This window comes from Crocodylus porosus, unplaced genomic scaffold (genome assembly GCF_001723895.1).
Source record: "Crocodylus porosus isolate Cpor-Errol unplaced genomic scaffold, CroPor_comp1, whole genome shotgun sequence".
Classification (NCBI taxonomy): domain Eukaryota; kingdom Metazoa; phylum Chordata; order Crocodylia; family Crocodylidae; genus Crocodylus; species Crocodylus porosus.
In genome coordinates, this window is record NW_017728931.1 from 78,051,479 (window position 1) to 78,066,839 (window position 15,361).

The 15,361-nt window shown below is 38.0% G+C and overlaps 1 protein-coding gene across 2 annotated transcripts in view; it reads right to left on the minus strand.

Annotated features, from left to right (window-relative positions):
- The window catches only part of TBC1D15 (TBC1 domain family member 15), a 66,485-nt gene that overhangs the window by 10,402 nt on the left and 40,722 nt on the right, over positions 1–15,361 (minus strand). For both annotated transcript variants that reach the window (XM_019543204.1, XM_019543203.1), the window contains 4 exons: positions 13,670–13,786; positions 6,853–6,953; positions 5,781–5,880; positions 5,322–5,419 (listed from right to left, as the gene is read on the minus strand). In XM_019543204.1, coding sequence (XP_019398749.1) covers positions 5,322–5,419; positions 5,781–5,880; positions 6,853–6,953; positions 13,670–13,786 — 416 coding nt within the window. The remainder of the gene's footprint in view (positions 1–5,321; positions 5,420–5,780; positions 5,881–6,852; positions 6,954–13,669; positions 13,787–15,361) is intronic.

The window sequence follows — 15,361 nt, forward strand, 5'->3', positions numbered from 1 at the left end:
TACATTGAACACCTTCAGGAGTAAATTGGATGCTTATCTTGCTGGGATCCTATGACCCCAGCTGACTTCCTGCCCTTTGGGGAGGGGGCTGGACTCGATGATCTCCCGAGGTTCCTTCCAGCCCTGTTGTCTATGAAATCTATGAAACTAATTAATAATATGCTTATTTAAACTACATAAAATAATTATACAATATCACAAGCCATGTGATAAGTATCAGAGCCATGTAATTTAACATGCAATATTTCAGTATGCCACCAATTTTCTGTCCAATAATCCATCTTTGCTGAAACAGCTCATTAGGTTCCAAGTTCCTAAGCAACTTAACACAACTGACTTTAAAAAGAAGGCTGCTAAGACCACAGTTTCACTTTTTCCTGGATAATTTACATATAGCATTGGAGCACTGGGAATTTCTTGTTTACAACAGAATACAAGATCTTGCTAGAATTCTAAGTTTGTTATAGAATATTAGGGGGTGCTTTGAGGTTTGTGACTTACAGAAGCAAGTTGAGTGGATGTCTTGTGAACTTTTTCAGACCTAGTGCTTACATGGTTACTTGCAATTGTGGGGGACTAGATTTTCACCCATATGATCCCTTCCAGTCCTATGTTCTTTATTATAAAAGGGGCAGTAACCAATTGCCTATGTGGACACCGGGAGAGGGACGAAAACAAATCGGATGCAGTGACGAAGATTTTAGTTGGATATTATGCAAATCTAACTGTTACAGTAACGAGACAGTCAAATGGATCCAAGGACCTGTGGAATATCCTACATTGGAGGGTTTAGAAACATGTTAGACAAATATCTGTTAGGAATGGTTTAGGGTGTTGACCACGCCTTAGTGCAGGTGTGGACTAGATTGCTGATTCTCACCAAGGGTGCTGCAACATCCTTTGGATAGTGCCATAAGGTGAGAGAAGGTAAGCACAGACTCAAGACTAGTCCTTACCTGGCCACTCCCCACCATCCCCACTGCAAGAGGGTAAGCACTATACTAAACCAGTTTTTTTAAATGGGGTGCCACTCAATTCACAGAAGTTAGAGAGGTGGCTCGAGTCTAAAAAACACAGAACCACTGGACTAGATGATTTCTTGGGGTAGAGTCTAGCTCTTCATTTTTATAATTTTTTCTAAATTATTTTTACCCCTTGCTCGAAAGATATCGAATGTTTTTCTTTAAATAATCATTGATCATTAGTAGCCCTATTAATATATTAACTATATTTTCCTTACCTTTCAAAACCAGAACTGATAGGACAAAGTACCACGAAACACTATGCTTTGTAAGTAAAGGAAAGCACATATTTTGGCACTATTTTTTGCCAAGTTGTCAAATATTTCTGAGGTTTTTCCTGGAAAATGTTCAGTTTACACACTTATGTGGTTTAACACAAAAGATTTGACTTTCACTCACTAGAATGACTTGTTTAATGACTCAGAGCATCCCAACTGATAACAAAGTTGTTCCAAACTAATTTTCATAAAATATGTACACCTCATCATGTCACCATTTAAATTAATGCAGGTGGCAGTATGCCAATAAAGTAGCTAGTAATGGGAAATGGAGAATCACAGGGGTTGAAAATGTTTGAATTACTAACTTCTTTATTCTGAGCCCAAGCCCTACACCCAGCATTATATAACATGATATACCTTTATTCTGAAAATAGCATGCAAAACTGAAAAAAAAAAAGCTAAACTGACCATTTTTACCAAACAAACACCACTTGCAAAGGCTAAGGCATATAATGTATCCAAAACCTGTTAGAACATTTCTATACTGTGTGGCTATGAAAAGTGAACATCCCCATACTGTATTGGCAAATATTGAGATTATATATTCAAGGGATAACCTCATATATGGACAATTATACAAACAATGTTACTATACAACATACATGAGTCAACATGAGAAAGTAACATTAGGCCCATCCAAACTCCAAATGTTCTAATGAAATATGAGAACTTACTTCTAGCTTCATCTGAGGAAGATGCTTATTTATGACAATTACACAGCAAAACTTATTTTGAATGCCTTTCAGATCCAATATTAGATACCTCCCACAAGTTAAAACATTTTTTGCACAGTACTATTCCATGATGAGGACTAATTTGATACAAATGGTATCATTCATTCAAGTACCAACAGTTTCTCCTATTGGTGCATTCCCTAGCCATAAGTCATTATTGTAACATACGAAGTAAGGCCATGCACAGACATGCTATTTGAAGCACCCAAACAGCAAAGGTACAAATGGTTACACCCAAAGAAATGCTTTAAAAAAATCATTTGGGAAAAAGAAAACCACTTTTGATGCTCATCCTGAAATATCTGAACTCTCCAGTGGTCCCAGCATACCACACTGTACTTCTTCCCTCCCAACACACCAAACAACAAATGGGAAAGAGTAATGAGTATTCTCTTCTGTGCTCTGCCGTCCTGGGGAACCTGCACAACTCTGAACGCCTTTAAATGGACATTTGCCCATTCCCCAAGAAGCAGCCACACTCAATTGGACAATATGAAATTATAAGCATGCCATTCCCCTCTATTCCAAAGATCTACTGCATTTAATCCGACTACCCTATAGCCGAACAGGTCTTACTTGGCTGCAACGGTAAGCTTTGTGAAAAATGTCCAGGCTCTACATAAGAATGATCAAAAGGGACCAACAACATTATTTCATTAGGTCTAGAATCATACTTTTAAACAACTAGAACAAATGCTACAGAGACACCAGACATATTTTCTTTCATTTCTGATTTTGTTCAAATACCAGTTAACCTTTAGACGGTTAATTGTGTCCCACCCCTGCATCTGTGAGTGTCTGCAACAGCTTCTAATACATAAGCAAGGAGTTGTGCCTTTCCAATGTTATGGTATCCAAGTTGTAACCCTGTAAGACTAGAACAAAGTGGTAAATCAGTTCTGTAACTATGTATTATAAGATTCTACAAATACCCATATCCTATAGTGTAGCATACCTCTGACTGAAAATGTTACACTTCATGGAAGATACAAGTAACCTCTATAATCATTGAAGATTAAGAAGATCAAAAAGGGGGGGGGGACAGACCCACTCTATTTCTTGGGGATGAGGAGGGGGACTGTTTTGCTTGTTCTTTACCACAGGCCTTGACAGCATTCCATTAACATCAATGAAGTTGCACAAGTATAAAATTGGAGCAACACAAGCCTGACAAAGAACACGCTGTCAAACAGAAGAACTGCCACAGTGTTTTTAAAAATGAAGTGTTTTGTTTTTCTGCTCCTTACAGCGAAGAGACTGAAACTGAGTACTTTGAGTGTTCACTTATTAAGATGCAATTAGAGGATCCAAACAGATCCATCGTATTATTTTAGTAGGACTCCATATTACTGTGTTTAAATAATGAATAAAAGATACCTAAAGGGTTTTTAAAAAGTAGAATGCAGAGACAGGAAATGTGCATGAACGGATGCTCTACATTTAAGGTACTCCAGTAGGAGTGCTATAATATCTCTAACATAAGATCTCAAACCTCATTAATATGAACTCTATACATTTCAGATTACTTGAGAGCTTATGTTAACTGTGCAATGAACTCTGACTGCAACAGTATTGCAAAAATGGCATGATACAAGAACAAATTTTTCTCCTGTTAAAGAGAGGGGCTGATTTTGCAGCCTCTTTGTACAGACTGCTAACACTGAAGGAAGTGGAGGGTTCTACACAACAAGCAGCTGAAGGATTGTGCTAACACTGAACAACTTACTGAGAAAGCAAATACAAGAGAAACATAGGCACCACTACCTCACAATCAGTTGCTGGTAGACCCCATCTGCCAAACAGTTTAGGTAAGCAGGTAACAATCTTTTCTGACTACAGGATGGAATGACTCACCTTAGGTCAGAAGCAGCTGTCCACAGCTGGCGTTTCTCCCCCCAGTGATGTAAAGAGAATGCCTGCAGCCAAAGCCCACCCCACCACTGCAAGTCACCAAAGCCCCATGTCCACAGGCTGAATCCAATAGCTCTGAGAGCCAGATCTGACCCATAGGCTGTAGGTTGCTGAACCCTGGCCTAAGCAGTTGCTTGTAAAGGAAGAGGGAGTGAAAAATTCCTAGTCAGCTTATGCCTTGGAACAGGGGCTAAATTCTTTTGTATTTGAGAGTTCTGGTTCAGACATTTAATATATGTTGTTCATACACTTATCTAATCCTCTTAAACTCTTTGTTTCAATAACCTCCTATGGCACTAAATTCCAGAGGCTGACTACACAATAGCTAAAAATGATTTCTTTTTGGCAGTTTGAGAGTAACGGTTTTCTTCATTTACAGGGCAAAGTACAACTGTCAGGCCATTTTTCATTCTAATAGCAGCTGTATACACCTCTAGCTACCTCTCCTTCCTTTCCAGGCCAATTAACCACAATATAGGCAGTATTCTGCTATATGCCAGTCTCCTTTCTTTCATCTACCCATTTTATTTATTTTCCCTGGAGATATGCTACTAGTTTTTAAAATAAGTTGAACAAAGCCTTGCAAGGAAGTCCATTCTGTCATTTAATGTTGTTGTATTATCACTTTTTAAATAACATACCCAAGATTTTCATTTACTTTGATCAGTGTTAAAGCTTTTAGACTGGTGCTTGTTTTTCAGGCCAATTTCTAGGCCACTTCAACCAACAAGATACCACTAATTCAGATTCCATAAGCATTTCCATCTTTTCAATAAGCATTACATTTTATTAGTTGTGATCTTCTGGAATTGTACAGCCAAATAACCTAAGCTGATAAGATACTCCAAAATCATTCTATACTCCTCTCGAAAGTTTTTACTAAATTTGGAGAGCTTTCTGCTGAAAGAAAATGTCCTTGTCTAACTGCCCACTTAAGCTACATATCATTTATGAAAGTAGTAAACACCCTAACCCCAATACCAATCCCAAGAACATCCTACTATCTATTCACTTCTCACCACTCTGAGAAACAACCATTTATTCTGGCTACAGTTTTTCATCCCTGTAGGAATACTACCTCTTAATCTCTGGTTATTTATGTTTCTTAAGAGTCTTTTTGAAGGACCTTGTCCAAAGTTTTGAAAAAACAAGTAAATTATATCCATCAGAGCCCCTTTATCAAGGAACACACTGTAACTTTCAGTCTTCTAATAGGTTAGAAAGGCACAATATATATTTATAGACAATGGGCTAGTTTTTCCTTATCAAAATAGATTTGTCCAATTGTTTTATTACTCTGCCCTTGATTAGACTTTTAATCAACTCCCTCGATCTAGAACTTCTCTTCTGAAAGACGGTACCACGTTTCTTACCTCCCATAATCGAAGAATATCTTGAAAGCTAAATTCCCTTTTAAATCTGATCAGAAGCCATCGGAAACAAAAATAAAGGTATCCTGAGTCTTGAGATTCTAAAAAGGGAAAAAGAAAATAACTTCTATGAAAAATCAAACTTGGGTAGAGTATCAGAAAAAACTTACAACTCATAGGGAAATCATCACAGCATCAGTGTTTAAAACAACTATGCTTGTTTTGAATGAATAATGCCTGTTCAGCAAAACAGCATGCGAAACAGTTCACTAAGGGCTCTTCAGCCTGGGACTTAAGAAACTTCTATTTTGTTTCTTTCAAAAAGACTTAACTCACTTCAAATGAATATACTGACACTGTTCTGCATAATCAACAGTATGTTTGAATGGTGTTTTAGGTCTCTTTGGGGTATCAACATATATATCTATAAAAACTAACAAATGGCCTGAATAATCCACGTACCTAAGTAATTGCAAAACCCACTGTCTAGCAAGCGAAGCAAAGTACTCAGGTGAATTAGCTGTGTCTTCATGCCCTGCATTTGTTCCTCAAAATTCTGATGCTAAACAGAAAAAAAATATTGATAATGGTAAATATTTCACTAGGTCAGAGGCAGCTATAAAAATTGCAAGACTATGATGAACTTAAATCTTGAAATCATTGCCCTGATAACAGGAGACCTGATCATTTAACTGTTCCACATGCTAAACAGTGAAAGGACTAAGCACATATTGGTAAATTTTCCACCTTCAATTAGAATCTTAAAGTAAAAACTGGCCACTTAATTTCTAAAGTTCTAGGATATTTGCATTTAGTTGTGCTTTACAGACCAAACATTTAGCAGTATCACTGGGCTCAATCCAGCTGGGGAAAAAAATTTGAGAAAAAGTTGGTTTATATCCTAGTGCCAGGTGGTCTGTTTGGACCATGGGCCCAAGTTAGATCAGCTTCAGAGCTGCTTTAAGCTTCAAGTCATCTCAAAAGGCTATTCTGATAGATGGGCATCACCTAAGCATAACTGCAATTTAGGCAGGCAGAGGAGCTGATGGGGAGCTGTGCTGGCTCTGCATTATTTGACAGTTGTTCTTGGGTACGAAAATCTCTAGGCAGCTTGTTATAGAAACTCTTTAGTTGCTCTGTGCCATGAAAACAGCCCAAAGTAACCAGAGGCTGTGTGAAGGATAAATTAACAGACAGAAAAATAAAGGAGAAAACAGAAAAAATCAAAAATCTGATTTGTCTGTTGTCAGAGCACAGGTAAATTAACATATGCAGCACTTCTGGTGAAAAAAGGACTGGGAAGTTGAACAGTTATAGGATTAATGCACTTCTTGCAGGCCATATATATTGTACAGCTATTAGCAATAGTTAATAGTTAAGAACAACAGAAAAGAACAAGTGCCACTTACTTAGATGGGCATACTATATATACTGGGTACAAAATGTGATGTGTGGTCCTGAGCTGTTCTACAGGCAGATATCAAAAACTGACAACAATTCCAAATAAACAAAACATTTGTTTAGGTCTTTTTACCATTTGATCCATGTATGATACAAAGCACCAAAAGGCATCCACTTCATTTTCCATGACATACAAGACAGGCGAAAGCAAGTCACTCATTCCCTGAACATAACCTAAAAAGGAATTTGACTTAGTTTAACTGGTTTGTTAACTTACAAGATAGGCAATAGTGAATTTCTGCAGGAAAAAGCTCTTGTGATAACTGATGCTTCTTCTTTGTTTTCTAAGATGCTAGACTGAATACCATCTTTTTTTGTTTTACAATTATTTATTAGCAAGAAAGAAGGCTGAAGAAGGACATCTGTGCTCAAAACCTCATCCAACATCTCTCCTGGGGGTGTGAAATGGACTGTATTCAATTCAGATTCAGCCTGAATCTGGGACAGTGGTTTGATTTGTTGATTCAGATCACTGTTCCAATTCGATTCGGCCGAATCTGAAGATTCAATGCCGAGTTGGAGAATCAGACCCAGGAGGAACCAGTTGCTGAGCTGGAGTGGTGGGGTGGGGGGTGTCCCCATGCTGTTCTCGGCAGACCCAGAAGTGGACTGGAAGTGCTTCTGGTGCACTTCCAGGTCCACTGCTAAGCATGCGGGGTACCCTCCCTGTGCTCCCATGGAACACGCCATCCACCCCAGCATCTCAGCATTCACGAGCCACCTGGTACCTTAAGGTGTATGTAGAAAAGACATTTAAAGCTGTGTCTATGTCTGAATCGTCAAACCTTTCCAAATCTCTCCAAATGGATTCAGAGGGTTCCAATTTGATTCAGAGAGATTAAAGGGTCTTCTGATTCAATCTGGATTTGGAGATTTGGTCGTCAAATCAAAGCAGTGACCGAAACTTTGCACAGCCCTAATCTCTCCCAACTATACAGTTGATCCAAATATATATATTACCTACCCCAACCCAAAAACCACCTTGCCTCTCATGTATTTCTTTGACTATTGTAGCTAGAACAACACTCCAACCATATTACAAGTAGTGGAGTGGGGTGGTGGATGGCAGCGGCAGCCGCCATGTGCAAGGTTCCTCCTCCACGTCCAGGGGGGGCAGGAAGGAGCAGCAGCCGGTCCTGGAGTAGCAGCCGCATGCGGAGCATATACATGGAGTGGTGAATGACAGCAACAGGCGCTGCATGCAAGCTTCCCTCTCTGCATCCAGGGGAACAGAAGAGGAAGTTTAAAAGGTGAATTTTAAAAAATTTTGGATATTTAGATTTTTGAGGTAATACTGTATTAATGTCTCTAATTAACCAACCCTATAAGCTCAACCTGAAATTTGAAAAATGTTAATTTTTTCCCTTGAATATAATCCCTAGTAAAAGTTCTGAGAGCCAAATTATGCCCCAAATTAAACTGGTGGAACTCTATTTTCCACTTGGTTTGGTGATTTTTAAGGAAGTCTTGTATTTTCTTTCCATCTAAATTCAACTGAGGAGCCACTAAGAGTTGAGGGAAATATACCAATAATACTCAAGGAGCAGGAACGAAAAAATTAGCAACAGTGGTTTAACAGACCTATGAAGGACCACTTTCTATAATCATTTATTTAGACACATATGGATCTCAGATGTCTGTACAAAATGTTGACTCCTTTGCAATCACTTTTCAGAGCAGCCCCATATTTACAGCCTTCTGAAAAGTTGTTTTTTTAGTCTGTTAAAACATCAAAAATTAATGCTTTTAATAACAGTAATAAAATATCCAACTGGATGTTTTCATTATGCACTAAAAGACAAATAGCTTCTCAATTTTATTTAAAAACTGAAGTTCTATAAAAAAAAATTACAGAATTTGGACCCACACCTAGAAAAGCAAAAATATCTCCATATGAAATTAAGTAAATTAAAAAATATATAACTTATTTTTGCTTCTACTGTACATGCTTTAAAACTACTTTATTTAAAATCTACAGTTGTCACTCAAAAGAACAAACTTTATAACCCATATTTTTCAGAAATTTATTGAAATACATTCGAGACCATACACAAAATTTATGATTTTGGAATCATGTAATAAATATCTGTTGCTTATTAAAAACTTGGTTCTATACAGCACTGTAATCCTGAATGGTTCTCATTAATGTTACCTATCTAAACTAGAAGTGATCAAGATACAGTCCCACAGACCCATGTCACCAGTGTTCCCAAAGGTCTGGAAATTTTCCAGCTGTGGAGTAGTAGCACTGTTAATTGCCATGGTTCATTCCACTGCCAATCCTGCATGCTGGATCTGGCCTGCATGAGCAGATGAGTTGGGCACCACTAGTTCAAGCACAAAAACTAATCTCTCTTTTGCAAAAAACTTAACATTTCCACTTCAAGCATGCACATTGTATTGTGTAAATATATACCTAAAAGTGTGGCCAGGAAGAATTATTTAGGACAGAGGCTTTAAATCAAGGTTACTCTGCCTCAGTATTATCTGTACTCTGAACACAAGCCTGATCTATATAAACAAGTTAAGACATTACTTTTAGCATTAAATGACAAGGTCACCTAGCAGAAGATGTAAATCTTCTGGAAAAGTTAAAAAAAAAAAAAATCCAACCTAATCACTAGTGACTTTAGTATCGTCTGTAGCCTTTAGGAATTCTACTATAACAGGAAATAGCTATAAACGCATATTATTTCATTACTGGCCAAACAGAAAGCCTCAAGTATACACAATTCTGAAGCCATTTAATAAACGCAAAGAAAGCTGTAATATACAGTCAAGCCCTCCGATACCACCAAATCCGCATCGTCATGATCATCACCTCACAAATTTCAAAGGGCTTTCATTCAACAAGGACACTGCTGCAGAGAGACAGATCGCACTTCTGAAAAAGCCACTGGGAAACCACGTGAAGAACTGCTGCAGAACGAAAACCCCCAAGAATCACACACCACTGGTTATGACGTGTCACCCCTCCCTGGAACCTATATGGAAAATCTTAAACAACTGCAAGCCATATTAGAACATGACCCAATTCTTAAACACATCTTTCCAGAACGACCTGTTCTAGCCTTTAAAGAAGCACTGAACCGTAACAACTTCATCACCAGAAGCAAACTTCCTACAGCCCAAAACACACCAACTGGAACCAAAGCATGCCATTACAAGAAATGTAAAACCTGCCAACCTATCTCTACCACTCCCACAATAACTACACCCCACAACAGAACCATCACCATTCCTAGATCTTACACTGCACCTCCAGAAGTGTTATGTATCTCATCCAGTCCACCAAATGCTGTAATGCTGTAATAGAAAATATGCAGGATAACCAAACAACAACAACTGCATACCAGGCTGAACACACATGGATATCTATCAAAGACAAGAATACACAATTTCTTGTGGGAGCACACTTCTCAGAAGAAAACCACTCTCTCTCCAATCTCTCAGTTCTAATCCTCAAAGAGAATTTACAAGACACCTTTCACAGACGAGCCTACGAACTTCACTTCATCAACCTACTAGATACAAAAAATAATGATTGGATTTATGACAGATTATAACCTACCTAACATCTGACTCCCCAAGTAACCTCTCTACCATTTACCAGCTATATTCATCCTTCTCCCCCCATCCCACCTCTCTCTTACCTATTAACCATCTCAATTTACATTTTCACTGACTGGCTCTCCCACATGCATACTGACTTCTGGCTTTTTTTTACTAATCCATCCAGCAAGAGCACAGACCAACTGCAGATGCTTCCTCAGCCTGACAAAGGGTATTTGTACCCAAAAACGTGCAAAGAAGATTTTTTCCAACTATATGAATTGGTCTAATAAAAGATAACAGATTTACCCAAAGAATCTTGTCTGCTTATGTCCTTAGACCAACACACCTACGTCCTATACCCCTGAATCGCACTGCAGCACCTGGGTGCAAGGAAGCATACAAGCTGTCTTAGCTGGGCTAAAACACAGCATAGGGGAAAAGAAAGATTGCTAGAGGACTCTTCTGTGCATGACACAGGCTCTGTCCCCACCTTCCCTGACCCTAACATTCCCTGCCTACGTTGACTGGAAAAAAAAGCCTGCAAAGCTTACTGCTGGGCTGAATGTTCTAGGGTCCCCTGCCTGCCCAGCATCTGTACTACAGACTCTTTGCTGTTCTGTTTGAAACTAACTCTCGAGAAAACAAACCTGGGAGAGCGTCCTGGATGACTAGAATGCACGTATGTGGCTCCCAGTTCTGCAAAGCACCCTAGGATGATAGAGAACTACGTTGTGACTCTTCTCAGAAAAGAATGTGCAGACTTTTGCTCACCTAGGACAAACTCTCCCAGGGTTCAACTCAGGTTATTCCCGCTTATTTTTCTTCTCAAGCACCCTTTTTTGCTCCGGAAGAAAAACCTGAACACCTCTAACACTTGTGATTTCTCCTGAGAGAGAAGCAAGTCTCCTGCAGGAAACAATGTCTGTGGCCTGAGAAACAAACAGTCTAAAACAGAAATTAAGAATCCTTGGAAGGATACAATTATGCAAGATACAGACTGCTTTCATTTTGCTTCAATGGTCCTGCTTGAAGCAGGGGGTTGGACTAGATGACCTCCCCCAAGGTCCCTTCCAGCCCTATTTTTCTATGATTCTTCCCCTGTCTGTAAAACAGAAGTAGTCATAACATGTTACAATAAAAACAAATACTTTAAAAAAAATCTACTTTAAATTATTTTAAAAGATGTATATGTTTCCCTTGCTTTATACTGTACATGCGTTCCTGGAAAACAGCGCATAACTTGAATTCGCATAAAGGAAACCTGCTTTACAATGTAGCAAATAGGGATACATTCCAAGACCTTGACTGTACTGATTCCCAGACCTGTTTCTACCACTTCTACAAGATAATTTCGATACTCACCAACAGTAGACAGTACACACAAGCACAGGGTGGTGGTGAATGTTACAATAATGGGGATGGCAACTACAGAAACATGTCTCAGACAACGAGCGAGGAACACAGATCCACACAGGGGACTATATTTTGGTGTGCATCACTCCCACAATGCACCACACACAGCAGCTAACTGCAGGCTTCCAACACACTGATCGCATAAGAGTGAATTTACCTCACATATAATTAGTTTTTGGTATAAAAAGGACCATCTCATAAGAGCGAATTCACGCCTACAGAACCCGCATAAAGCGAGGGAAAACATTTTTTATTTCAATTAGACCTGACATTACGTACTAATAGTGAGTAAAACATATCATAGTCCCTGAACAGTCCTCAGTCAGTTTTTGTTTTTCCTCCCTATCAGTATTTGTTGTCTCCAGATGTACAGGAAAGTACTGCATGAGAACAGCTTGGATTTGAGGAAGAAAGACAAATGCCATCAGGTACTGCTGCTATGCTGCACCCTTGCTAGAGATTCCAGACATTGCCTTCCCTCAAGGTTTTATAGAAGAGATCCCTCTCAAGTCCCAATACCCTTTTTTTGATGAGAAGACTGGGGAAAAATGTAAGGCAACAAGTAGAAACAGCCAATTAACTAACATCCAGAGGAAAAGGAAAGTCCTGGCAAACAAATACCACTTACTGCAGTGGTCGGAGGCAATGCAGAATCCCAAGCCACTAGTAGAGTATAGCATCTTTCACTAGCCTACTACTAATATTTATGTGGATGGGGTTTCTTTGTTCTCCCAGTAGCTGCTATAAACACTTTAGCCTCACCTACTCCTTTCCCTCAACAAATGCATTCCAGGAAAGGAACAGGACACGTCGAATGGCAGCAAAGGGATAGAGCACTAGCAAATAAGCCTTGCTAGCAGAGAGTTTTAGTTTCACAGAATTACTGTTCATAGGAGTCACAGTCTCTTCCAGCAGCTGCAAATAAGACTAGGCAACTTGCTATACATATTCTTTTATATTTTCAAATTATGTGCACGCAAATAAGTCATCCCCAATACTGCAAAAGATGCTACAACTTTAAAGGTCCATCATATACATCCTATTTCTGGGAAGGATTTTATTGTTGGCAGACTCCCAGTACCACAGTTCAGATCCTACCTATCTGTTCTAAGGTGTCAAAATACACATCATGACTCTGTCCTCTGTTGAGATGTAAAGGCAAAAGGTCATATGTGACAAATGTGGTAAACTACCATGGAACAACACAAAATTGTAATTTTCTGGTACATACAGCCCAATTTTAGATATCTTAAGAAATACAGAATGTCATTAATGAGGAACATCACTAAAGCACTCAAAAGATTAAATGGGTCTTCCCAGACATATTCAAGTAAGTTCTCACTCCACAGATGCATAAACTAAAAGCAGCAACCTGGATGGTGCAGACCATTATGTTTAATGCATCTCTTAACATGCAAGTTTAGAAATGTTCACAAAAACTTGCATATTTGACAAGAGTTGATTCAACCTCCTAAAATGAAATTTAAATTACAGCTGTGATAGCTGGTTTTGTACTTTTAATTACAGCAATAGCATCAGGCTTTTAAGAATGGATGTAACAGTCAAACTGAGTAAATGATACATCAGCTGCTTCAAACAGTAGCTCAATATTAGCTTAATACTTCAACAGTAGCTCAAGGCAGGCACGGGCAGGGACACAGCTAAAGGCAAGTCAGCATTAAATTCACATTCCTCTTTCAACTGCTGTGTGTGTATGCCTATGATAAGCACTAGACAGAAGAAAGGAGGAAGACAGGATAAAACACTGAACAAAAAGTTATCTACACCATTAAAATACAAATCTTGCCATTCAGAGACAGTAATAAGCCAAGCTCAAGCTTACTTTGAGAAAAATAAGAACTAGAGATTAGAGGTTAGTTTTTAAATAACATTTTTTTTTTCAAATTCAAAAAAGTCCTTACCTAAATCAAAGTCATACATACAATAAGTCATCAAAATATCATGAAGCAAAATCAATCCTGGATTATCTTGACCTTCATAAAACTTGTTTGTGCGATCTGTTCTGTTTACATCTTTTTCTGAAGGAAAAATCCACAGATTTTAAGCATTTTCAAAACATTTTTTACTAAGCCTGTATCTAACAAATGCAGAAAAGCTCTTTAAATTACTGATTTTTCTCCAAACACTGTGGCAGAGCTTTGATGCGTTTACTAAGACAACTATATCCACTAAATGTCATTTTAAAATACATTAAAGAAGTTTTTAAGAGAAAGTATTTAAGAAAAAAAACCTCCTGTCTGGACTAAAATGATTTACTTATAAGCAGATCTTAAACTTCAAATGTTACACCCTTCTTATGGAAGCCTCATGATTAAATACAAATATTTTCACTGAATACACAGCAACCCTGAGAACTATTTCAAATGAGTAAACTAGAATACACCACTTGTGAATGCATGTAATATTTAGCATAACAGAAAAATAATGGAAAAGTTACTCTACAATCAAGGTAATCTAGAGCGGGACTGTTATTTTTGTAATTCTTTGTACATTATAGCAAGTATTATGGACTTTACTTTGCCAGGCTACGGTATTCACCACTGAACTCAAACTGCAGGCTAGTTTTTCTATATATTTTGTGCATTGCTTCAATATTCAATATGGAGTTCATACTGCCAAGACTGAGGTTACACTCATAAAGGATTGCTTACTTTATTCATTTTTAAATGGATGTTTTATAGTTTTAGAGACTATGTGATCTACAGTCTCAGGATCCTCAACTTTTTACTAACATTAACATCCACACCTTGGACACAAGCTAATGTAATCCTTTAATATAGCCGTTTCTTGAATTAACAGGAAGCATGCATATCTGTTTTAAGAAAGACGGTGCACTATATTCAATTCTCTCTCAGCTTCAATCTGCCTGATGAGCAAGACCACAGGCATTCTGTCCACAATATGCACTTTTTGCAAAAAGTGAAGTCAAACTGAGGAAGTCCAAACCAATTTAATTCACCTTCAGAGAGAACTGTTTAGCAACCAATTCCATAAACCGGCTAGTTCCCACAACTACTGAAGACTTCAAAATCTCTGTTTAAAATATGGTCCCTTGCAAAAGAATTTTCAAAACAGAGTATGTATTACTTGTGGTTTCTCTCACTGTTGATCTGCTGCCTCAGTTACACATACAAGGAAAAAGTATCTCATAATGAAGCAACATGAAGTAAAAAGGTTTTGCTATTGGTGACAAAAACATATTTCCAGAGTTTTAAAATAATTCTCTCTGTTTTCTGATTATATTGGACTTTTTAAAAAAGTTTTAATGACACTTCTACTATATCAACATAGCAAGTTTATTTTCAATGCTTTTTTAATGACAAGACTGAAGTTCTTCTACTTCATATCAAATTGTAAAAACAGAAAATAAAATATTGATTGTTTTGCTGCAACCACAAATCCATTCCAGAAGACAGGGGCCATATTCTACAGAACTAGCTGCGAAAACAGAGATCTGATGCTGAGGAACAAAATGATTGAAACTGTTTGAAACTATTGTTTTAATCTCTCTGCAAACTCAGGACAGCCACACTTCACTGATTTATACTCACTGCACTTTTACATTATTAGTAACAATGAAGTTGAGATCCTGT